The 25126-nt window shown below is 41.7% G+C and overlaps 1 protein-coding gene across 5 annotated transcripts in view; it reads right to left on the reverse strand.

The window, feature by feature from the left end:
• The window catches only part of CLCN1 (chloride voltage-gated channel 1), a 57211-nt gene continuing 32085 nt past the window's right edge, over positions 1 to 25126 (reverse strand). For 3 of the 5 annotated variants that reach the window (XM_040056922.2, XM_040056923.2, XM_040056919.2), the window contains exons 7-23: positions 23807 to 23885; positions 20926 to 21051; positions 17391 to 17475; positions 14874 to 14975; positions 13007 to 13091; positions 12457 to 12606; positions 10852 to 10921; positions 9407 to 9517; positions 9066 to 9279; positions 8235 to 8368; positions 7518 to 7732; positions 7292 to 7397; positions 5795 to 5877; positions 4998 to 5036; positions 4260 to 4364; positions 2320 to 2406; positions 1 to 1844 (exon numbers count right to left, since the gene is read on the reverse strand). In XM_040056922.2, the coding sequence (XP_039912856.1) occupies positions 1455 to 1844; positions 2320 to 2406; positions 4260 to 4364; positions 4998 to 5036; positions 5795 to 5877; positions 7292 to 7397; positions 7518 to 7732; positions 8235 to 8368; positions 9066 to 9279; positions 9407 to 9517; positions 10852 to 10921; positions 12457 to 12606; positions 13007 to 13091; positions 14874 to 14975; positions 17391 to 17475; positions 20926 to 21051; positions 23807 to 23885 (2181 nt within the window). In that variant the 3' untranslated portion in view covers positions 1 to 1454. Of the gene's footprint in view, positions 1845 to 2319; positions 2407 to 4259; positions 4365 to 4997; positions 5037 to 5794; positions 5878 to 7291; positions 7398 to 7517; positions 7733 to 8234; positions 8369 to 9065; positions 9280 to 9406; positions 9518 to 10851; positions 10922 to 12456; positions 12607 to 13006; positions 13092 to 14873; positions 14976 to 17390; positions 17476 to 20925; positions 21052 to 23806; positions 23886 to 25126 lie in introns of those variants that run through there. The other 2 variants (XM_040056920.2, XR_005699666.1) reach the window with 2 other exon arrangements.

Here is a 25126-nt window from a genome sequence, read left to right on the forward strand (position 1 = left end):
CTAATATCAGGAAGGGGAATGAGAATAGCCCCAAGAATGTATTTTCAGATCCTGGATTTCCTCTCTGTTGAAAACAAATCTAATGGGCTGCTTGGGACTGCATTCAAGTGCTATGAAACACCAAAGATAGGGTAGAAAGAGATGTGGACTGGTAGAAGAAGCTGCAGAATACACAGGATTTGGTTTTGCCTGTTTACTGAGAAAACCTCACAAGAGCGGTGAATTAAACAAAGCAGCATCTTACCTTTGGATGCCAAGGTTTTGCATGCATGACACGAACTGACAAGACGTCTTTTTGCAAGATGCAGATCTGCTCCAGATTTAGAACTGGAATAGGGAGGGATGCTGCAGACAAGGGTTGAGGTCTCTGCTGTTAGTCACAACAGAGACAAGCTGGCAAAAGTGAGAGCTGGAATTCTCAGATCTGAGGTATGCAGAAATATGTGGAAAGTAGGCAGGGTAGAATTACCAGGAAAGCGAGCAGGAGTTTTCAGAAAGAAACCTGTTTTCAAAGTGTAGAAAATGTGTCTTCCCTCTGCTGTATTTCTTGGCAGCCTGCTAACACGCCATAATTATTTTTTTCTTGAGTTCTTATATTTTAAGACTATAACTGTGGAAAATTGTGAACAGTGATTCAGTGAGACAAACGCAGTTGTTTGAAATATAGGTACATATATGCTGTTTTACTCCTCTCCCCCCAGCACTGAGGATGCCCTCACTTAAGATTTTCCCATTCTGTTTCAAAATTCCAGAGATGGTGGGAAAACAAAGAAGCTTTTCTTCCTTCCAGTGTTTTCTAAAGCCTTGGCTGAATTTGACACATGAGACATATACCAAGTATTTTCCTCCCATCTGTTTTTAGGGCACGGCTCAGCTATAGGACAGAGGAGAAGCTCCTAACTGCATCCCCATCCAGGGAAATCCCAGAGTAAAAATTGAGAAAGAATAAAAATGTTCTACGTGGGAATGTTTGGGGGTGGGGGAGGTGTGCAGGATAAGAGCCAGTGAAAAGGAGCTGCAGCAACATGGTCAGGGTGGCAGTCAGAGGCAGCAGTATGCTTCTAGGCTGGAGGTCTGGCTGCGTGCAGGCCCGGTGTGACTGGAAGGACGGCACCAGTGGCGAGTGGGAACTGATCCTCCTCCACTTTCCACATGGCAGAGGGACCCAGAGCATCCCGACTGTGTCCAGCAGTATCCATGTCCTGTTACAGCATGCTCTGCCCTGGCACCTTGCAGTCCACATCTGACAGCTGCACATGCCCGAATAGCCCAGCAGCCCCACAGCCTGCGCGGAGGGAAAGCATCAGGAGGAGGGGTCAGTCTGGTGTCCCTCCTCCCTGCTGAATCATTCCTCTGTGGGGATTGCAAAGAACATCCGAAAGCTTCTCTTTGAGGAGCAAACACAAGAAGACTGGCTCACTGAAGAGTGTGATGGGCTGCTGCCCTCACACCCGCTATAAGGGAACATCCTCATCTTCATCTTCATCCAGGTCAGTGGTGTATAGGTTTATGTCCTTGAGGATGTCTGAGATGTTTTCAGCAACTGGCCCTGTCAGCTCCATCTCTTCCAACTCGGTATCCGTGGCACAAGCGGAGCTGGGGGCCTCCCCCTCTTCCTGCGAGTGTGAGGGCTGTGGGGAGTGTGAGCAGGGGGGCAGAGGGCTCTCGGTGCCCAGGCCGGCTGCTGGCTGAGCTGCTTCCGTGCCGTTGTCTTCCCGGCTCCACGCCTGAGCGCCCTGCCCCACCTTACTGCTGGTGGAAGTCCGGTTGATGTCGCGGAAGCTGGCAAGGGGTGGTCGGAGACGGACCCCGGAGCGGGTGGAGCCCTCGATTGCCTTCTGGAGCTGGAAAAGGAGAAAAATTTCAGAAAAAACAACCCATGGAAGGGAGGCTGGCCCAGCTCCACCCAGCAGAAGCTCATCTACTCCCCAGGGTAAAGGGATCACAAATAGAGTCACAGCTCTACCTCTGAGGCCCGTGGAGATAATCTTTTACACTGGTGATGTAATGAAAAATCACATGGTAAATGACAAATTCCACACCTCTTTCAGAAACAGTAACAGCCACTCAGTTAAGAGCCCTACACTCATGAAAAAGATGAATCTTCTAACATCCCTGGAAACAGCACCTGCTGCCTCCTCTGAAATGCAGTCATGCATTCCTTCACATGGCTTCCAAAGAGCTGACTCAGAATTCAACACTGGATTGAAAATGTAGCACTTGCATTCCCAGCTGGAACTTGCAGCACCTGTGAGTAACTGCAGTGATCCACAGGACACCTGCAGTTATTTAAGAGGATGGCAGAGGATCTGTACTCACCTCTTCCAAGGCCAACACTCCCCTCAGCTTCCCCATGCTGGTTACGTAGGCGTGGGTGAGGCCCAGCAGTGAGAACAATGTGTGTGTCTGGGAGCAAAACCACAAAAGACCATTTCAGGGACTTTGGAAATAGGTAACACAGAACTTGGTGCTAGAGCTGGGACTCAGGATTTAAAAATGGAAACCACAAAGACACAAAATTGTGCAGTTATCCCAGTGAGAAATTACATCTTCCCTTCTTCCCCTTTTGTATCTGCCAAATACTACTCCTTGCTCCTTCTGCTGTGCAGCCATACTTGGACTGTACTGATGATGGAGAGGACATTCTCAAGGTCATTCTCATCCTGCGTCTGGTGAAGATTCACATACAACACCCTGTGTTGTGCATTTGGAGACCTGTGCAGATCCTGCGTCATTTTGGTGCTGGAAATAACTACCATATAGTAATATATAAAGTCAAAAACTGCTCAGGTTATTTATTCCAGTGGTTTCCTTAACAATAGAGGATTTCTTTTTTCCTGTCCCAGAATATTTTCTTTGAAAGCTTAAGCTTGTTGCTGCTTATCCAGTGCAGTGAGAACACTGAGAACAAGTTATTCCCTTTCTCTTACAAAGTCTCCTTGAAAGGGCAGATATCACACTGCTATCAGTCTTCTTTTCTTCGGCCTAAATATACCCCATTATTTTACTATTATTCAGATCTGCCTTTCTAAAACTTTCCACATTCTCAGTGCTCATCTCTGGTACATTTCCAACCTCCAGGTTCTTGAAGTGGAGCTTTAGCTGGACTTTACCCGTGGCTTTTCATGAAATCCTTCTGTCACAGCTAGCATTTGACCTTTTTTTTTTTTTTTTTTTTTTAGCATCATGTGAGATACTGAATGTCATGTTCAAGTTTAAAGTAGGAAAAATCTGATTTCTCAAGAACAAGACATTTTACTCCGATGTAAAAGATGACCAGACTGGTTAAATATAGTTTGGTCACGATAAACTGTGATATTCTTTTCATTGTCAGTAGTCTTACATTTAGCTCTAACTGTGCATACTTCATACAGTTTGATTATTTATTCCTGTTGGGTTTTTTGGTGCATCTAAGTTGAGTTGATTTGTCTGTTACTGCAGTTTCTCACTTGCTCTTTTGTATGACAGGTACGAAATTTTCCCCATGATAAGCCTTCGGGTATAATTTTTTGTAAGCCTATATTCTCAAGATAAATGCTAGTGGCTTTGAGATGACTTCATCCACCCCTTCAGAAAACTCATCTGAACTAAATGTTACCCTATTCTTATTTTGCTCAAGGCTGAGACCTTAACAGTAATTAATTAATTTAGTGCAAGGCCTATGCTGACCGTTCACATTAAATGAGTATTGATGAAAGCATGCACTGTGCAATTCTGCTTCGGTAGACTGCTTTCCCTTTCCACTGAGTGAAAGCCCACTCTTATCTTCCTCCTGATATACAATTGCTTTAATACCTAGTCATCCTATGCTGACTCTTGGTGTTGCATGATCCAGCTTCCTCTTTCCTTGTGTTTCGGTTCAGTCAAGAGCTTGTGACACAGGCAGACGACACCCTGAGAAATCCAGGAGTGCTCATTCCAGTGCTGCACAGTGACAGGGCAGAGTATAAATCTCAGTCTAATGCCCCAGCAGCAAGGCATACAGTGCTACTGTTAATGCAGCAGATTTTTTTTTTTTTTTTGTCCAAAAGCTTTTTTAATAAATGGCCTCAGACTTGTTATCTCAAAGCCTTCCATTTTGCAGGAGGTTGGAGGTGCACAGAGAAGATTACAGGAATATGCTCACTTCTGTAGCTCGATGTGAAAGTGGCTGGTGGTAGCAGTTGTAGGTGAAGACAAGGAGAAGAAATAAGTCATAGACTGGACTTGGAATGAGTGGAGAAGAATGATGTATGCCTCAGGGAGACATCTGCACTCACCTTGTGCAGGGAAGTTCTCTCCACCAGTTGGAAAGGGGAGGGATCTATGCGGCAGCTGTCAAAGCACACATTCTTGTTCAGCTCCTCCTGTTCCCAAGCATCTATCTGACACAGGAAAGAAGAGGAATCACTCTCACAGCTACCTGCAGCATTCCTGTCTTGTGTACCCAAAGTAGCCCACCACTACCTCCCACCCTTCTTCCTTCCTATGTACATCATTCATCTCCTCCATTATATCTCTCCCCTCAGGTTTCCCATCCCTTCCTTGCTAGATGTCAAGTCCCTGTGGAAACAGGGCAATTCAGAGATTTCCTGAGAAGATGGAGTTTTGTTTTTTCCTTCTTAAAGAGGGAGTGAACATCTTTAGCTTTCCTTTCTGAGTGCATCTTCCCCTTGTCGTTGCAATATAATTGATCCATTGTGTAAGAAATGAAGGAACAATAAGGCCCCACTGAAAGATTTAGATGAAGGGGGGCACCTCTGGAGGCCTCTAGTCCAAAACCTTGCTGCAGCAGGGCTGACTTCCAAGCTAGGTCAGATTAGTCAGTCTTGCCAGCATGTCTAGTCAATCTCTTCTCTTACGGGTGAGACTTGCCCACTGTGCCACTCCAAATAGAAAATTACTTTGGTTGTGGCTTTATGTGGCAATCACTGAGGTTCCTGGAGTATTGCAAGTGATAGGAAATGGGTAAAAGAAGCATTCACACGGCCTCACCCTGTTTTTGCACCTGGTCTTACCTCCTCTGGTGTCATTGTCTCAATGAATTCCACTGGCTCCTGTAGGAGAAAACACTGTTCAGGACAGCCAAAGAACCCACAGTTTCACAGAGTATAGAAAGGGAAAATTTGCACAGCCTCCTCACCCCATGTGGTCCCCTTTTTGTTCCAAATAGTGTAATACCAAGTGCTTAGATTTTCTTTATACTCATCCATTATATGGTGTACTCTGCCCTTGCTGTGCTTTCTTTGCCAATGACAATTCACCGTGGAATTCTGGTGGAGCAATTCAGGTGCCTAAACATGGCCATCTAATACTGATTTAAATGCTCTCAGGATATCCCACATGGGGTCCAGCCACTGCCCTGGGGTGGATGGGTCTCCCATAAGCTCTGTTATCCCCAAACCCTGTGCAGATGTGTCAGATAACCAAGGGCATTTAACATGGCAAGAGCCAAAAGCTCTTTTTTCATTTTCCTCCATCTGTACAAAACTGTTTGCCAAATGGAACAGAACTGCACTTTATTGCAGGTTAGCCAAAATATCATTAATTTTTTTCACAGAGAAAAGGTGCCCAAACTCAATTGTGATGGTAGCCTGACACCTGAGCACAGGTGACTCTATAGGAAGATGCAAACTCCTTCCCAGTAATCACACCCTTTCTCCTTGGAGGGAGTTGCCCACTGATGCTGTCAGAGTTCAGGACCATAATTGTGTCCATGCTTTAGCCAAATGCTGAATGTCTCGTGTGGTAGTGTCGAGTTCCATTGCATTCCCTTCCTTCTTCAGGGTACTACCAGGCTCTCTGTAGCCCTAACCTGGATGGTGCTCTCTGTTTCATGTGGCCGGCTGCAGTGGCACAAGAGCTGCTGGATCAGTTGCCTCAGGCTCCTGAAACTGCCTGAAGGATGAGAACAAACACTTGGATAAGAGAGAAGAACAAGTGAGAGACAAAAATACAAAGCCCCACACGTATCACATCCTCCTACCCAAGGCAGGCTGGGAAGTACTTTGAGGGACATGATAGAGCTGAGACAGTCACAGTCTGGCATTCAGTTTGTAAGATCGTGTCTGGGGCATTTCAGAATGAATATTCCCATGGAACAAAACATATCAACAAACTGGATGTGAGAGGTGCCAAGGGGTGAGGAGTCCATGGGTTCTGCCAGCAGTGGAATGATGGGAACAGAAAAGACCAGAATTATACTCTCGGACAAGGAGTCAGCAAAGAGGAGGAGACAGGGCCTGGTGCTGTTGTGAACAACGCTGTGGAGGAAGTTTTGTCAGAAACAATGATAGCTGTAAGCCAAACTAAAAAAAGAAAAGGAAGGTCTCATGAATTCACTCCTGTTCCACTTCCTCTTGTCATTCCTGGGTCACTCAGTTCTAGCTTCACATAAAATGTTTCACACCCTGTCCTTGTTTTCATATGAGGTTCTTTTTCTGCTTTGGTAAGATAGGTGGATCGCTGCCCCACCACTCCCCTGCTCTGGAAGCATAATGTGGATTTTTCTATGCCTTAGAGGTTTAGTCATACATTAGGAGTGTTAATGAACCAGAATGCGCTGTATGCTCTATTACGTGTAACGCTGGGGTGCCTAAAAGCACAAGCTAAAGCCCTATCCTTTGTACTCACTATCAACACTGGGCTATGTCTCTGTGCTTACTCACTCTCTGCATATTTCATGATGCATAAAGGATAAAAAACTACCCACCATCCTGCATCAAATATACATGATAAATGAATCAGAAATGAGCTATGAGTACAGTCTTGAAAGCAAAGCTAATACAGGCTGGGGTGTGACACAAAAGAACACAGTACATCAGTGTTTGTCCATCACATTAATGCAGCTGATTGAAAGAGATACTTGTCCGAGGGAGGAGCCTTTCAGTTTTGGAGGTGGCTGAGCAACAGCCTGAGCTACTCAAAAACTTAGTGCAGATGTTTAGCTCTCAGGCTGCTTTCCCCAGCGAGATTCATTCACGTGGTGAAGGAGCCAAGAGGTGGGACTGTTCCATGCAGACTCTACAGAAAATGTCCAAGGAGTTGTTGCTGCAAAGAACAGAGTGGGGAGACAGAGAGAGTCCATCCTTAGTGTCCTGCTTATGCCGTGCTCTCTGAGGGATCATAACAAAAGCTGTTTTCCGGTACATTACACTGATGCTGAGGTGCACTAACAAAGTGCCTTTCATTCAGGAACAGCAGAGGAAGCTCCTTCTCTCAGTCTCTGGGAAACTAGCACCTCACACAGTTAACATGAGAGCTTCCCCAAGCTGGTTAGGATGTGTTTGAGCCATGACAGATGTTACCATACCTGAGTGTTGCTGGGGCTCCAAGGTTTCAGACATTTGTTTAAGAGGACTTGTTGGGCCATTTGGCTCCTCTGGGTAGCTGGGAGTGGGACTTGGAGGCCGAGGCAGCTGTTAGGGAAAGGAGAGAAAATAAAGTCCACCTTATGCCATTTATTTCTCAGCCTCCTCAAATGCCTAACTGCTTCTAAGCAGTCTCTATGCTGCAGTCTGTCCACTTCTCTTCCTCACCTCTCCCTTCTCATCTGTATCCTCATCCTCATCGACATAAGCAAAAGATTCGTGTTTCAGCTTTGGCAGGTCTGCCCAGGGTCCATTGTAGGGTGCCTCATTCAGCTTCTGCTGCATTTCTCCATTGAGGAGCCGTCGCCGCTCTGGGCTCAGGTGTGTCTGGAGCAGAGCCTGCAGTTCCGATCGCTCCACGGACCCCAGGAGGATCATGGTGTCTGCACAACACAGAGCAGGGAAGCCATTAAGCCACCTGCAGGTTTTGAAGGTCCCCTTCCACACGTCACGCCTTCTTCCTTCCAGCTGCTCAGGCTCCAAGTGCTCAGGCTCGTACGATCTAGAGCTGTGCAAGAGTCATTGACCAGCCCTGTGGTGGCTCCTAGGCTGTAGGGTGTGGGAAGGGACCTTGCCATCCTGAGCTGTGCCACCCCAGGCAAGCTCTTGGCTCATGTAGGATCCCAGGAGGATCACAGTTCAGGCTGCAGACTTCCCAACACACCTCCCTTACGTGCTGGATCTGCTTCACTGCCCACACTACAGCTTACCTGTCTGACCAGCTGAAACAGCCGTCTGCCATACATCATCCACAGTGGGAGATTTTTAGGATTTATTTCTTTGTGTGGTAGGTCACACTGCCTGCTTCAGGCCATGTTATTTGAAAACTAGTTTCTCTGAGCTGAGACGGTCTTCAGGAAGGACCAGTTTCTCCACATTGCTTACCTGGCGAGTCCACCAAAGGCAAGGATTTCACTGTGGTGCTTTGAAGTACTGCTTGCAAGTCTCGGTATTTACAGTTGGAGGAAACAAATTTCACATCCTGGACCATAATATCCTCAACAAAGATATTGTATTTGCTGTGAATTTATGGATGACAAGGAGTTAGCATATTAAAAACGTCCAGCACATATATTCCCTAAAGAAATACCTAAATGACGACTCCTTTAAAAAGTGCTCAAAATACAGCTCCCAAGTGATCTTCTGTGAGAGTAACCAGAGGACTTTCCAAGAGGATAAACAAAGATTAACTAGATTTCCATTACAGTTGTTTTCCACTCTGTTACCCCTCACCATAAAATACACACATGTATACATATATGTATTGTCTTTATACACATACCTCTGCGTATGATATATACTAGAGAGAGGAAGAAATTTATAAGAATAACTGAGTTTTGCTTCAAGTAAAATTTCCAAATAAAGCATTTCAAACATTTGCTGGGGAAAAAATATCCAAACCCCTGAATTTTGGTAAATGAGGCTCCTGGTTTTTAAATTTTTAAGCTGAAACAATTTGGAAATACAAATTCAGTAACAATGCAGGTCATTCAAACTTGTGCTTTCAGTGAAAGAAAGAGGAGGACTTTTCTCCATTTTTTGTGCATGAAACCTAATTCTACTCCAACACTTGTTTTTTCTTACTGGAGGCCTATTGTGCCTTAATTCCTCTGTAGTCCTGAACCCTTTTCATAACCTTTTATTCCCCTGTGGTCTAAACCCTCTCCTGCTTTATTTCTTTGCCGCTCCCTGTTTCCACCTGTTTTGCTACAATACCTTATGTGATTCCAGCCCAGGTCTGGCAGGTAGGGCAACTTCTTCACCTGGATGATGCTGTCATAGAGGCTGGGCTGCAAACTCTGGGCCACCATGTTGGCTAGAATGACAGCCACCATCATGGGCAGGATGTGGGAGATCTGACCCGTCAGCTCAAAGCAGATGACGGCGGTGGAGACAGTGTGGCTCACCGCTCCTGTCAAAGCTGCTGCACCTTTCCCAGGTAGGAGAAGGAAATAGGGGAGAGAAGAAGACTGTCATATAGACACAGCATGTCATGTCAACTGGGAAAATTACAGCAGTGGGACCAGGTGAGGAAAAAGGAAGACATGGAAGCTCACCAATGACAGCATACCCTCCAGGTAAGATTTGATAAAGAATGTCATCAAAGAGGATCCCGTTGGGAAAAAGCGATGCCATGATTTCCCCAATGAGACGTCCAAATGCAGCACCTGAAAAATATCACTGACAGTTACGGAATTAACATTTAAGGAACATCCAATCTGTGCTGTGTGGCTGTGCTGGGCAATCACGTGGATGTTTTCTAACAAAAACTAAGCCAAAACTTACATTAAAATGGTAACACCGGTAACTAAAGATTAGTTTTCAGTTACAAAATACACAAGTTAGACTCCAAGAGGAAAGAAGGGTACTAAGATTGGTAAATACAGTTGACCCCTGATTCATTCACTTGGGCACACCAGGCACAGCAGTGGCTGTGATTCCCAGGCTGGAGGACAAATTTTCAGACTGTGTACAATGTCAGTCCAGATCACAGCTGAAACCCTCTAGACTCTCAATCTGTGGATGTCTAAGTGTTAGAATCACAGCTTACAGAAAAGTTTCTGTGGGAAGGGACTTCTAGAGTTCCTTTTGTTCTGACCCCTGCTCAGAAAAGGGCAGATTTCAAAGTGAGATGGAGTCACCCATGTCTTTTCAGACAGGTTTTACAAGTCTGCAAGGATGTCTTGGATTGGTGGACACAAAAATGGCACAGTGTTCCAGAATTGTATCCAAACTGCTGAATGCATAGAATCAAACAATTTCTTTGCATTGCTGTCTAGGTCTTTTCCTAATACAGGCTTGATGTTGGTTAGCCCTCACCACTGCAAGGGCATGGTACTGCCTCATGTTCAGCTCCTGCCTCGCAGAACTCAGGGGTCCTTAGAGCACCCTATTTCATTTGAGAGTTGTAGGTACTTAATGCTGAATGTCATGAGCTTGTATAGTTCAGTCTAACATACTCCTTAACATTAGCATCAGTTTGGGGTTTTTTCATTATTTGTTTATTTTTTAGAATTTATTTTTGCTATTGAAATTAAACCCAGTATAAAAGTCAATGAACTCTTTATATTATCACATTTCAGTCAGAAGAAAGGAGTAAGTGGTAGATTACATTGCGGGCACTAGTCTTGAGGTTATCTCTTCTGGCTGGCTTTCAGGGGTGAAAGGGGAAACTACTATTAATTGTATGATGGAAGTTTCACTCTGTAAGTGAAGAGGTGTAGAGATTAGAAGGCCATGGCTCAGCACGTGTCCCCAAGCGTGGTTTTCCTTATGCAAAAGGGTAGAGGTTGCATACTTGGAACTTGGTTTCGGGAGTTGAGGAAATGTCAAAAGTGGAGACCCAGAGGCCGGTCTATGGACTGCCAATCAGGTTGTCATAGACATCAAGTGATGACTCCTCATACACCAGATGAACCCTGCTGGGTGTGTAGGCTACTGTGTCTCTCCTATTCTCTCCACCTGTCAGATGAATATGCTGCAAAACAAAATCGAAACTCACCTAATACGAAAACAGGCATGAAGCCTCCACAGGGGATTGGCATCGTGGTGGCAATAACAGCCATGCAGAACTAGAAGAGAGGCAGAGGGTGCAGTTGTTAGTGAGCAGCAGTAGCATTTCCTGCTGCCCCACTCTGTGCCCAGCCTGGCTGCAGACACCAGAAAGCTGCTGAGGTGTAGTACTGTTAACTGAGCTCTGTCTTTGCAGTACCAAACCCGGCCAAATACAGCTGAAAACTGACTTCAGTGCAGTGGATAGTCAGGCCAGGCTGGTGCCCAGAGTCAAAATAGCAATTTCCTGTTTATGTGGTCTATCCCAATGCTGAATATATCCAGAAGAAAATCAAGAGCAATTATCCAGCGAGTAGAGAAAGCCTTTCTTTAGTAGGACAATGCCAGTGGATCTAGTGACTGAGGGTACAGCTCTTCCAAAGGCAAACAGATGGACTCAGGACAGGCATACTCTGTATTCCACTCCTCTTTTCCACTCCTCTTTTCTTTAAGTAAACAAGATATTTTCTGCTTAGTACAGTGTAATAAGCATTATGACACAAGGAGAACCCTTAACTACCTGTCAGAAATTTAAAAAGAGTGTTTTACTTTAGGTGGAAACTGTTGTGTCAGTCAGTCATTGATAGCTGTTCTTTACTGAAATTTTCAACTAACATTGCAAGGTGGCCTCAGCTCTTCTGCCCCTTTGCAATAAGTGTCATATATTCAATAAAAGAATTAGCACCTATTCTATGATATTTGTATCTTTTTATATATATATATCCATAAATCTATCTATATATCTATCTATATATCGATCTCCTTTTATATTTATATATATATATATATATATATATATATATATATATATATATATGTATTATCTTAGGAAAACCTTCTTCCTGCTACTTTTAGTTTGAACATTGGAATATGATGTTTTCTTCTTTCAAATGTCTTTTTTTTTTTTTTCTCTACCTTGTGTCAACTACACAGCTGATCCTTTCAGAAGCGGAACAGTTGCAACCTCCACAGACCATGTCAGCTCAGAATTTTTAATCTGCTGTTGCTTTCTGGGAAGTGAGCAAAACTGTTTCCAGCTGCATTTTTCCATCAAGTTTCTCCATCAAGTTTTGATGGACTGCTAACAAATCCTTGAGCCTCACTCAGCTGTAGATTGTGCTTGCATATTCCCATTTGTCTCCTCTCTGAAGTCAGGAATATCAAATAGACTGTGTCAGACTTCATTTAGATCAAACATAAATTATCTGAGAGCTTTTTAGTCAAGTACTTAATTTTGTGGAACTTGAGAAATCTTTCCCGATTTAGTCTTCCCTACCAGCTACTATACAGTAGATATCAAAGGTCATTCAGCAGGATGCATGAGGAGGATGACTTAGCTAGCAGAAAAGACCACTAAATTAAGGAAAATATTCCCTAATAATTTTGGTCATTCAAGGGGGACAAACATCACATAAGAAGATGTAGGAATCCACTGCAGCTGTAGTGCTTCATTCAATACCCAGCAACTCCTCACTGGCACTTCATAAACTGCTTTACAGAAGGGAAGAACATTTATTCAGAGTAGAGAAGGGTTATGGTGAGCTGGGCTTCCTACCTTCACGAGGAAGAAGAGCAGGATGATGACGAAGACGCTCACTTTAGGATGGATCCAGGCAGCAGATTTCCCTAGGATCTGGGTGTCCCCAGAGTGTTTGATCCAGGTATAGTTATCAAAGAGAGTGCTGATGGCTTCCCGTGGCATCAACTAAACAGCAAAAAACCAGGTATGAGTCATGAGATTAAACGGAGTAAATATTCTATCTCTGTTACAAGGAAGCGGAGGAGATTTTTGTTGTGGTAATTAATGACTATGGGATTAATTCATATTTTTAATCTTCAAGAAGAGAGACAGAACTTTACTCAAACAGGTGAAAAGATTACTTTTATACATGGGGTAACATCTTCCTTGTTGCTTGCTTAGAAGAGTGGACCTTTTTCAAGTTTTCTATGAAGGATGTAGCAGAGATCATATAGTGCCTCCTCAGTCCAAATTCCTCCCATATTGTTCTTCCCTTTTCCCTGATAGCAAGGTTATTGGGGCAGAGGATCAGGAGATAACGTTCCAAAGAACTGCACAGAATTGGTAATACACTCTCCAGTCTCACCTCTCCTGCCATGAACTGCCCAAATCCATGAGGAAACGTCACAGATGCTATACAGAATGTTATAACCGCAGGGTATATCAGTCGGCTGTAAAGAAAGAAAGTTATTACAAACATGGCCTCACATTCTGTACTTGTAGCACCATCACTTCAGGACGAGGAATGCTATTTGTGTGAAGCCTCTCTGTATTTGGATCCATTGCTTCGGAGTGCTGTTACTGACAGCTTAATGCCCTGCTCCATGGATCATCATAAATCATAGAGTTCGCCTGTCAGCTAAACACTTTTCCCCATCAGAATTAATATAAGAGGAGGGATGGAGGAAGAGAGGGATGTACAACAAGCACAGACGTGAACACGTAGGAGGAATGTGTGTTTGCGGTGATGTGTTAACCTATTGTCAAAAGCCACTACTTTTCTCATTTGTCCTGATTATGACAATCTTGCTTCTTCACCCCCCACGCAATGCATCCTGTCCTAGTGGATTTACATTTTGGGGGTTTTCACACATTTCAGCAGGTACCCCCTAGTGCATTAATTCTTATGGGGGAAAATGCTTCTCTTTCCACTGAATTGCTGTCACGATTTTGGGGAAGGTGTCCTTAGTAGCCAGAGTGTCTAGCAGTGCCAGGCCAGTGGGACACAGCAGGACGAAGGCTGAAGCCATCTGTGTTTTCCTGCTGCTGTGTCCAATCCCAGGGTGGGTGTCTGGGTAAACTCTGACACTTCACAAGCACTAGGACAACATGAGCCTAAACTTCTTCCACATGCTGGACTAATCCTGTCATGTGTCCCTTGGCAAGTTACTGTTTCCTACAGGAAGAGTTGGCTGAGATTTAGGAAGACAAAATAGAACCTTTAATTTGTTTCAGTCTAAGGACCTACAAAATTTTGAGAAATCAGTGAAAAGTAAATTCCTGCTTTTCAGGCTTTTCTCTACTTCTCTGTTAACTTGATTTGATAGCCTTGCTGCTGCTTGTGGGTAAGACTACATGATGAAGAAAGACAATTTTTCTTCCACATAAAAAAGTAAGTTAATTTGAACTTCTGTTCATCTAGTGGTTTTCTTCTGGTCAGGCCTGCAACTTGATAAGAAATAAAGTCCTCCATGCCTCTCAACTTCAAAATTTCTCATTGTATCAGATCATTTCCTGTAAAGAGACTGAAGAAATTTACAGCAAGCCACCATTTCTTGTTCAAGTTACAAACTTTGGAGGTTAGGACTTTATTAGAGAGGGAAAAGCAATATCTTCAAGTGTCCTGTAAAAAAATTTATTGCCAAGACTTATTTTATTTTATTTTGCATTTCTCTTCCATACTGCATTTCACACCATTTGGTTACTATCAGTTTCAGCTTTTGGCTCATAAAAATGGAGCACATTCCTTACATTTTTGCCAGGACTTTGATTAAAAAACACACATCTATTTTAAAAACATAGTTAGATTTCAGCTGTTAGGTTTCCATTTCCCTGAAATATAAATAATGTTGAATTTTTCACAGATCCTAAAAAACCCAAACAAACCAGAAACAGCATGATTTTAAGAAGCATGATCATTGAATTTCTAATTAAGAACATTTTCTGTCCAATGAATAGTTTGCCTTATCCTCTTAACAAATATTGCAGAGTCTCCCTTCCAAATCCAGAAGCTATTTGAAATTATGGAGGCTGATCGGAAAGAAAATCCAATGCAGGGAAAATTCTCTTGATGGTTGCAGAGATCTTACTCTCATATAGGAGCAGGTTCTCATATTTTTACTATCCTACACATGAAACAGGTCTATTGTATTCCAGAAAGCTTTTGATACTATCCAAAACCAGTAGGGTGTGAAAATCTGGTCCCTAGAGAGAATATCTCCACAAGCACTCACTATTTGGTGAGAAACTGGCTCAGAGCTTTATGGCGTCGGATGCCCAGGACCACTTGGCGATTGAGGTAAACGAAAAAGGCTCCAAGGAATCCAGAACATATGCTAAAACAGAGAAAAAGAAATAAAATCATGCCAAACAACAGATAATACACAAACCATCAGCCAAGAAAATGAGTTTAAGTGGTTTAATCTTCAGCTGCTTGTGAAGTCTTTTGAATGTCAGCTAGGAGGTTACTCCTGCAGGAGCTCATTTGAAGATATTGGTGCCCTGCTGAAAGGGGAGAAATTATCTTAGACCTCTGTCATACACACTATGATTTTACTGATTTTCTCTTGCTGGGAGGGGAAAATAGAAAACAATCTATAAAAAGAGACTGACAGCTCTCAGTGGGGGCTCGTGAAGAGCATCCAGGCAAAGATCAGTATTGTCAGAACTTAAACATCAGGTTGGAACAGAAAATAGTAAAAATGAAGGGAGTTTTAAGCCTGATTCAGTAAAATTATATGCCTACAACAATTACTAATAGGAACTCTTCTGCCTAAAGCAAAGTATATCATCTCTACAATCCTGATCACTTAGGCTTATGCTCCTGATCTTAATTAAGTAAGAAAAAAAGTGTAGTTGTCTAAGAATTGGTGCGATCCTTAGGCTCTGTAACTTAATGAGACTTGGATAAACAGGGCCAAATACTCGAACATGAAAAAATAAAAAGGAAGAATCAAAAAAGACTGCATTTGGGATTGGTAAGGGAAAGCCTTATTTTATGTGGCAAGTAATTAACCCACATAATACTGAGGACAAACATTTAATATTTTCATTCTATTAATTTCTAAAATTAATGGACTTTTGCTTTGTTATATGTTGTGCATGCTTTTGCCAAATCTCATTCAAAGATTAACTTAGTATACTTAAAACATTGTACAGTGAAAATAATTCTGTTTTATCATTTAAAAGTTGCACAGAAATATGTTTAAATATAAAACTTTTCACAGAAAAACATGTTCAATGAATTACTCTTAAATATTTTAAGCCAGCACTGATTAGAATAGTGTTTGAAATAGACCAGTCCCTTAAGCAATATAAGCCTAAAGTCTGCACAGTCAACTGAATTCCTCTATAATGCTTCCCCATTCATGTCTATCAATTTATCAATAAACTGGAAGTGCTCCTTCTGTATAGATGATGCAAATTAACATTTGCTGACACAGCAAAACAAGATCTACCTGTTGGTAATGCTTGTCTTACCTGAAAGTGAAGAAATACATTGGGTAGAGAAAGAGTTCAGCTTTGAGATTTAATGTTAAGAGAATTTGAAGCATTCCGAGTTGGCATCAGGACTTTATCCAAGAATATCCAAGCCTTTGGGGTTGCTTTTTATTTTAAAGACCATATTGGACACCCAGGCATTTGAAAACATTTTGCAGTTGTCATATATTCCTTTCCTAGCCTACGTGCAATGCTGAAAAAAGCCAGCTCCGTCAGCTCTGTCCAAAACATTGTGACAAGAAGTTTTGCATTCTAACAACCACCTGTAAAATCACAAGAATTACATTTTTCCTTGCCAGTCTAAACCGACAGATTCCTCCAAGTTCATTAGGCAAGTGTGTTTAAGGGGAAGAACAAAGTGAATACATGTTAATAGCAAAATCTCCTGTGTATTCACAGATTCTTCAATATATCTAATGTCTTCAAAAAAACCCCACTTTATTTCATATTCACGTAAATTAGTAGGAGGGTAGCGTACTATAATAGGCTGGAAAACCTCAAATATATTTCTGGTCTTGGATGGAGGTTTTGCAACAGAATATGTTCATAACACCAGGGCAGGTGTTTGTTCCTACAGTGTATTCCTTTCGTCACTGCTCTGCAGTGATTTCCCTGGAGCCTCCCTCAAGCTCTAACCAAAGGTGTTTCCCCTCAGTAATTCCAAACTCATCTTTTCTCTAGTATTTCCCAATTTTCATTTTTCTTGGGTTCGTTCTTTCATTTCCTCCAAATCAACCATTATTCTCACTGAATCCAATTATGGTTGGTTACCCTTGTTACCATGTTGGGTACACTGACCTCTCTCAAAAAGGTTAATCATTCTGAGCCTGTGAAAAGGAAACTTCAGGTTAAACCTTTTGTTCCATCTTTGTCATGTGAAAAGGCCGTACTTGTTGGATCAGTTCATTTGGGGATAATGTTAAACAAGTTAAAGAACCATTCAGTAAATCTACTCCCAGAGCTTTGACCAAGTTAGACCTTTTTTTTTTTTTTTTTCCTCTGAGCTTAATTTCTGAAAAAGATATGTGGAAAGGAAATAACAAACACCTTAATAATACCCATATTTCTTTCCTTAGCCGTTGTGATACATGGGCACCATTTCTGAAGGAAGAATTCCAACAAAGAGAAGCCTTATTTGTGACAACCAAGGTGACTAAAAGTGATGTATGTAACTTTTTGGCAGAAGAATTCCTAACAGAGATCATTTTATAACCTTTGTAGAACAAGGTGTCGGTTTCCTGGGGACTTACCCTATTACAGCAAATGCTGGCAGCTCTTGCAGATCAAAGGGGAAATCCATACGGAAGTTTGTTCTGAACAGTGCTGTGATGGTAACTGTGAGAGAGGAAAGGTGGAGGAGGAAAGAAAATAATTAAGTGAGAAGTTAAATGCAATAAGAGCTAGGGGTAGGGGCAAGGATACTGGTTTATACATGTCTCTGTGTGGTTTCTTGACATTGTATACATTATTACAGAATGGTGGAGTGCTCTGATTTAGTGGGTTCTGTTTTTGAGTCCTTGTAATCCTAGCACTCTAGATGGTCTAGGTTTGCTTTCAGAGAATTTATGCATTATTTTTAGCTACAATCCCAGACTTTTTAAAGGGTTTTTCTTTGCTTTCTTGTCTTCTACCACCCATTCACTATGAAAGAAAGCTCTTCCTGGTATCCTTACTGACTGAGGGGTCTCTTTGCTGAGGCAGGCAGTGCCTGCATATCTGAAGAAGCTGTAACACTTCTCACAGTTGTGATTGCCTTCCAGAAACAAAACTCAGATCTTCACTGAAGTTATAGCTTCAAAATTTTTGACAGGTACCAAAACAATGAAAGGTTAGAAGTCAGAGGTGGAAAAGGTCAGCTGAGCCCCATCTTCTCCAGCTGACCCCTCCTGGTACTGCTGCCCTGCTACAATGGAATGTTGAAACCTGAGCTGCTTTTGTCTGGAGGTGCATTATTGTGCGAAAATAGTAAACATCTGTATGGCAACAGGTGAAGGATAAATAAGCAATTTAATACAGAGTGGAATTGCAGCTGAATGAGGATGGAGGTAAATCCCAACTTGCCCTGGATGAAGGAATTATTTGTTCAATGAGGAAATAAAAGAAGCAGTGAAAATCTAGTACATGATAATAACAGGAATCATGAAGTACTTGTTATTTGGTCAGACAGAACTAGGTTTAGAGTAATAATTTAATGAGGTCTCAATGGGCTACATTACCTAAGATAGCTAAGCCTAAAACTGCATTCTACTATCCAAACTGGGAAGATCTTGCTCCCTGCCTCTTCCCCCTGTTCCTTCCCTCCCAGCTGTACTGTTGTTCTCCTCTCTCATCGGGCCCACTCTGACACATCACAGCCTTCTCTGAGTTCCTTTGCCTCATGAAAACCTGCCAGAAAAATCTGCTCTTTCACTGGATTACTCCTCTGCTGGGGAAGTGAGCTGAATTGAGGGGAACAGCAAACACAAAGATGGCACTAGGGAGGGTTAGAAGAACAGTCAGGGGTGGAAGATGGTGAAAAAAGGGTGTCCTCTTTTTTGTTAGATCAGCCCAAGAAAGGGATTATCTCAATTCAGTTTTAGGAAATAGATATTCCAAGCCACTAAATGGCAGAACATTAAAAATTATAGTGAACTCATTTTCAAAGAGTTTTGCTACAGGGTGTCAAAGATGACCAGAGGAAAGGAAAACAGTCACAGCATTTAGTCTGGGTCTCTCTTGGTTCTGTCTCCACTCCCACAGGACAGAAAGAGATTTCCACAGAGAGATTCATCCCACCAGTCTACATCCTCTTTCCTGAGTGACTAAGCCATCCTGAAACTGAATGTCTAAGCCCTTTTCTCTCCGTTGGCTGCAAACTGTACTAGTTTCAAGTATCTGTCCAATTCTTAGAAGTAAAAAGGTTAGAAGTAAAAGGGAATGGAAAAGTAGTTAATGTGAAAGTCTACTTAAAAATAGATTTGAACTTTAAGATAACACTGAGCCATGTGTAGAAGGAACAAGAAGGAGCAGGAGGAAAGCAAGGCATGAAATCCTACAGCAAATAAGATGAAAGTCTTATTTGTGGTAAAACAGAAATCCTGCAAATTGCAGAACTCCAGCCTTCCATGTTCAGCAAAGAGGGGCTCAAGCTCCAGTAGCCAACCAGAGTGGTTGGCAAATAACCAGATGCTATTTGGAAAGTACAGATAATGGTGTAAAGCCTGCCAACAAAGCCATGAGTGTCAAGAAATCAGTAAAGATTCTGTGGGTCTAAGAAACAAAAGAATTTTGGTGAGATGCTACACAACTTATTTGCATCTGTCGTTCTGATGTGATTACTACCCTACCTGCTTCTTCCTGGCAGCAGGCATAATAGTAAAACCTTGCATGAAGAGAGACTGAAAAGACTGGATGTGTAACTTTTGAAGGGAAATAAATGAGCAAGAAAAGACATGAAAGACAAGTTAGAGCAGACATGATAAAAGATCATAAAATAGTGAATGACTTAGCTAGAGAGAAGTTCCTTGTTTCTTAATACAAGGACAAGGAGACTGACAACACAAAGAAAATACAGAACTGTGAAAAGGAATGATTTTTCATAGCCAGTTGAATCATGGAACTTTTTAACCTAGACAGTCAATGAAGAAGAACTTAAGGAGCCATTAATATGGGTATTAAAGCTGTCTGGATGATTTTGAAGAAGGGACAGGAGTCAAGATGTTTCAGGATTAAGCTAATTTCTAGTGATTTGAAATTAAACTAATTTATAGTGATCTGAGAGACCAACAAGGGAGGCAGAAAAGACAAAGTGAAGGACAGGAAATTATCTCCTGTTACCTGTCTTTGAGTTTCTTATATTTTTCTCTGGAAAGAATAGAAAAATATGGTTTTGGGGGTTTTTTGTGACAGACCCAGTGGTTAAATACCCCTCACTCTTAGGCAGTGCTACACAAAGAAAGATAGTCACATTCAAGTAGAAAGTGTAGTAATTTTCTGTATTCCAGAGAATATTCAAACCCCCCAAAAATCCAGCCCTCTGAAGTCAAGTGAGACAAGTTATAGCAGTTTTAAGTAAGTAAACTGCCCACATGGAGCCCAAGAAAACAGATGTAATTGTAAGAAAATATAAAGATATTATAAAGAAGAAGTTTACTTAGAAATGGCAGCCTTCTGCACCAAAACTCTATTTGTGCAGTGGTTGAGATGCTGTCCTGAACAAGCCTGACTTGTGCAATTTCTGTCTGCAACAAATGTCACCCTTCTGCTTTTCTGTTACTTGAGATACTTTATTTTTTCAGGATCTTCAGTCATATCCTACCAGTCCTGTACTCTCTTAATCATTTAATCATCTCCATTTTCTCGACTATCTGTTTTTAGTCAAGAGACGACCAGGCCCTGAGTTTTCCAGCAAGGATTACATCCTCCATGATGGGATGTCTCTGTGTTTGCAGCCTGGGTCCTCTTCTGAGTAGAGGCAAAAAAAAAAAAAAAAAAAAAAAAAAAAAAAAAAAAAAAAAAAAAAAAAAAAAATCTCATTTCAGGGAGACTTTTGCTTGCTGGGGACTCATATTCTGTCCTTTATCAGTTAGTTACACCCCAGCTCTCCCAGGGATAGGTTAAGCTAGACAACTGACAAGATACAAGACACTTCCCTTTCTCCTTCTTTTTGTGCTGCTGGGAGTCATGTGTTGTGGCAGAAGTTTCAAGCATCATAAATAAAAACATTTTGGTCTTGAGAAGCATGGAAAATAATGCATTAACAGAGCAACTTATGTACAAAGAGAGCGGGAATGGCTCTTAGCTTACCTGCATCCTTGTTCCAGACAGCAAGGACTCGGAACACAAAGGCACTAAAGGTAGCTGCAAAGAAGCCTCTCCAATAATTGCGCACAGCAAAGTAGGTGGAAGTGACCTCGATGCTGAAAAGAACCCCTAGAAAGAGTTGGGAAGGGAGCAAAGTTAAATTAACAAGTGTAATGTTAGAAGCATGAGAGAGGATTCTAAATGGCTTTCTAGAGCAGTGGTCTCCATACTTCTTTGATCATGGACCCCTGCAAATAAAAGGTTTTTGAGCATGTACCCTCTCCCCGTATGTGTATTTATTTAAAAATACCACTCATGTACTACTGTACTAAAATATTGTGTACCATATCAAACATGCACAAGAATAGAAATTAAACAAGGATGAAATAAATATTAAATAAACATAATTTTAAAAATAATTTGGTTTATTTATTAGTGGAACAAAAATACTGTTCTCACTAAAATAGTAATATTCTTTATTTTTAAAAATCTGGTTTTAATGCTTTGTGACACAGGGATTCAAAGGTCTGGTTCTATGTTCAATTTTTTTGATACTTGATCTAAAGAATATCTCACAAAGACACATAGATCCAAATGCAAGAAATGTATCATTGGCTGTGCTGGCTAAATCATGATATGGTTTTTTCAATCCAACCTACCACCTATGCAAAGATTTTCATTAAAATTTGGATAGTAAATTTTCATCCTCCCTGATGTCAATCAGTTGTTCTTGCAAAATAATCAGAAGATGTTGAATTTTTATATTTTTAACAAGTGGGTTCAAAACCTACTGAAAATCATAATCTTGAAGATTTTTGAAAAGGTAGAAATTTCTGTTTTCAAGTTTTTTGAGTATATATATATATATAAAATGAGAGTTTTTGTAGCTAAGACACATTGTATTTGACAACAGATTCACAAAGCCTCCACAAGTTTCTTTTGAAAAATAGTTTCTCACCCACTGTTAGAACATCACTTTCACCTTGAAGTACATCAAATATGTTTGCTTTTTCAAAAATAACTGCTAGGTTGCAATCTGCTGACAGGCACTTGTCATCACAGAAAAGATCAGCAAATTCAGAACACTTGTCTTTTTGTAAAAGAAAAAGGTGCAACTGGACTTTAAATTATATTCTTCTTTTAAATTACTATCAGATAACCAGCAAATGCCTGTAGGATTTTCATGGTCATTTCACATCTTGTTATGAAGTATTGTAAAGATTCTACTCTTTCAGGGTCACGTTTTTATGAAATGACCCCCATAACAACATCCTGTAGCGCTTTGTGCATGTTTGGCTTTCATTTATTTGCAGCAATAGCTCATCTGTGAACGCTGCAGTGTGTGAATTCTAGGTGTAGTGGTGTCTAGGTAATCTTACCCCCAGTTCTTCTCTTATTCTGCTCCACCAGTTGTTAACTTGCAGAGCTCTTCCAATTTTTTTTTTTTAATTTTTTTAATTAAAGAAGTAATTTGCTGTTGAGAATACAGCTTCTGTGGTAGATACTCCTTTCAGTGTCTCACAGATAGAAGTTCTGCATTTCACTATCGAAACAGAATCTGGAAAATACCATCATCTGAGGCAATTTAGAAACATCTGTACTCTAATCCATCTGCACAGGAAACCTCCCCTGCTGTGTAATTTGTACAGACTCTTGCTTCTTTAAACATTAAACAATGTCCCCTATGCATGTTCCAGCAGTGTTTACTGATGAAGAAACACATTTTAGTTTGCTGCTCTATTGATTTCTGTGTATTATCACAGCCATTTTTACATTTTATGGCAGGAAGAACAACCATTTCCCCTGTGGTATGTGGCATTTTCTCTTCTGCTGAGAAGCAAGAAACCTCAAAGGAGGCTTCTACATATTTGTCATTAGGTTAAGTGAAATCTTGCAAAGTATTGGATTGAATGCCACACGGCTTGAAACATCACTGAAAACATTGTAGAGGTTTGTCTTCATGTTCTGGATGCCCAGATTTTAAATGTCTTGCTAACTCTGATGGCTTCATACTCTCATTAATTAACCTCTCAAAGCATGATACACACGTAGGATAAGGTTCATCATTAACAATAACAGATGTAAATCCATATTTAAAATAACCTTTGATAATTTTAATCTTTTTTTGTCCAGCTTCCTCTCAGATCTGATTAGCTGGCCATTGCTTTTACCTCATAACTGGACTGAATAAGGACCTGTACTAGAACTGTCAGCTCTGCCACTTACTTGTCATTTCTCTGTGCTCACATTATTAGTATTATCTTCAGTCCATAGTCTCTTTGCAGGGGCCTTTTAAAGCCATTTTTCCAATTTGCAAGGATTAGCTCAGTTAACACTAGATAATATAATCCATAAATCCACTTAATCCATTGTGGGCACGCATCGATTGCAATTCATTGCAATATGCTGAAAGAGAGTAAATGATTGAGGGCATCATGGTCCTCCCTCCACGTTGGGAGCAAGTCTACACCTTATGCACTGCATGTGACAAGTGGCCATGTGACATATTAGGGCACCCCTGCCGACACAAATACTTAATATTAGTGAAGTTTAATCTATTTACTTTTTTATGTTTAAAAAAATAGAAATTCCGGTATTTCCTTCCCACACCCAACAGATCACCTTGTGCACCCCCTGGGGTACACACACCCCAGTTTGGAGACCACTGCTCTAGAGAGCCTTCTCCTCTTGCCTCCAGAAAGCGGACAACATGGAAAAAAGACTGTCAGAGATGCTGGGGAGTTTGAAAGTGCTAAAGGTAAGTGTCTCTGCCCAAAGTAAATGTCACATCAAAAATGTGTCGCAGGAGAAGGGGAGAGGACAAGAGGACTAGGGGGGAGAGGATTTAGGTACCTGAGGAAAAGGAAACAGAACAGCCACTTGCCTCCAAGTGGTGTCCCAAAGCAGCAGCCAACACCCACAGCACACCCCACAGTCAGGACATCTGTGTAATAATAGGGCTGCTACTGGTGAAAGAGACAAAGAGAGACAGACACACAGAAGAAAGAAGGAAAGAAAACAGAGAGTGAGTAACAAAATTGGCAGGTATGACTGCATGATGTCACCCAGCTCTGTTGCCATTCTCAGAGTTACAGCTATGTTTATCTTACTTCTCCCTTCTGGATGGCTTCAAAATGCTGAAAAGGCAACACCTGGCACAGCACAGGCATATACCTGGAATCACACATTCAAGAAATGCGAGGAAGGCAGCATCTCATTTTCCTTTGAAACATACACATTTCTGCCACTGTGGAAGAAATATCTTCTGGAAAATCCTCCAGAGGATGGAAGGAGCATAAGAAGGTTTCGCTCCATCTCTTTTATTTTGGCAGGGAATCTCAGGATGCACATGTGCCACAGAATGCCTCAAAAAACCTACCCTGGGACTCAGCGTGCACAAGGTACACGCATGTCCAGAGCAGAGTGTGGACTGATGCTGAAGGCTCTTCCGTGCTGGGTAGGTGAGTGGGTGACAGATCACCCAGTAAAGCATTGTGCTGTCCTGGTGAAAATGGTCATAATAATAAAAAAAGTAATTGGAAGGTGTAAAAGGGAGAGCCTTTCTAAGAGACTAGGTACCATTTTCTTGTCAAGGGCTAAACTGGATTTTCAAATCCATCCTCCTTAATACACAGGGCAGTATTTACCTGCAACAGCATCAAGAAGTTACACACCAGGGCAATATAAAGTGAAACTGCAAGCTATATCCTGGACCAAGGTCAGCTGAAGATTACATGACTCCCAGGTAATGGAAATTACATTTGGCAATTTGGTGTGGATCCAAAAGAGGAACTAGGGCTACAGAAACTATGATAACTTTCTTTTTGTTCCCATCTTACAATGTTATCACAGACTCACAGCAAGTTTTAGTTCTGTGTTTCTGAATGCTTCTCCATCTCTCTGTTGAGAACTGGGCTAACTGCAAGGTTAGATGAAGGGTAACAGGATCAGGGTGCTCAGGACATGGCTGCTAGGGCAGCCCTGAACACCTTCAAGGGCAGCGATTCCCCAGCATCTCTTGGCACCTGTGCCACCTTGAACTGCCTTTAGGACAAGGGGAGAAATTCCTTCATCTGTAATAGAGGCAAGTTGTGCCTGTAGTCTCTTTATCCTTGAGAAGACTTTGACTGTTTTGTCTGACATCTCCTTTATCTACCAAAGGCAGGAGTTAGATCAGTCCCTGTTTAGCCTTCTGTTTGCTTCT

Source organism: Hirundo rustica, chromosome 2 (genome assembly GCF_015227805.2).
Source record: "Hirundo rustica isolate bHirRus1 chromosome 2, bHirRus1.pri.v3, whole genome shotgun sequence".
In the NCBI taxonomy this organism is placed as follows: Eukaryota; Metazoa; Chordata; class Aves; order Passeriformes; family Hirundinidae; genus Hirundo; species Hirundo rustica.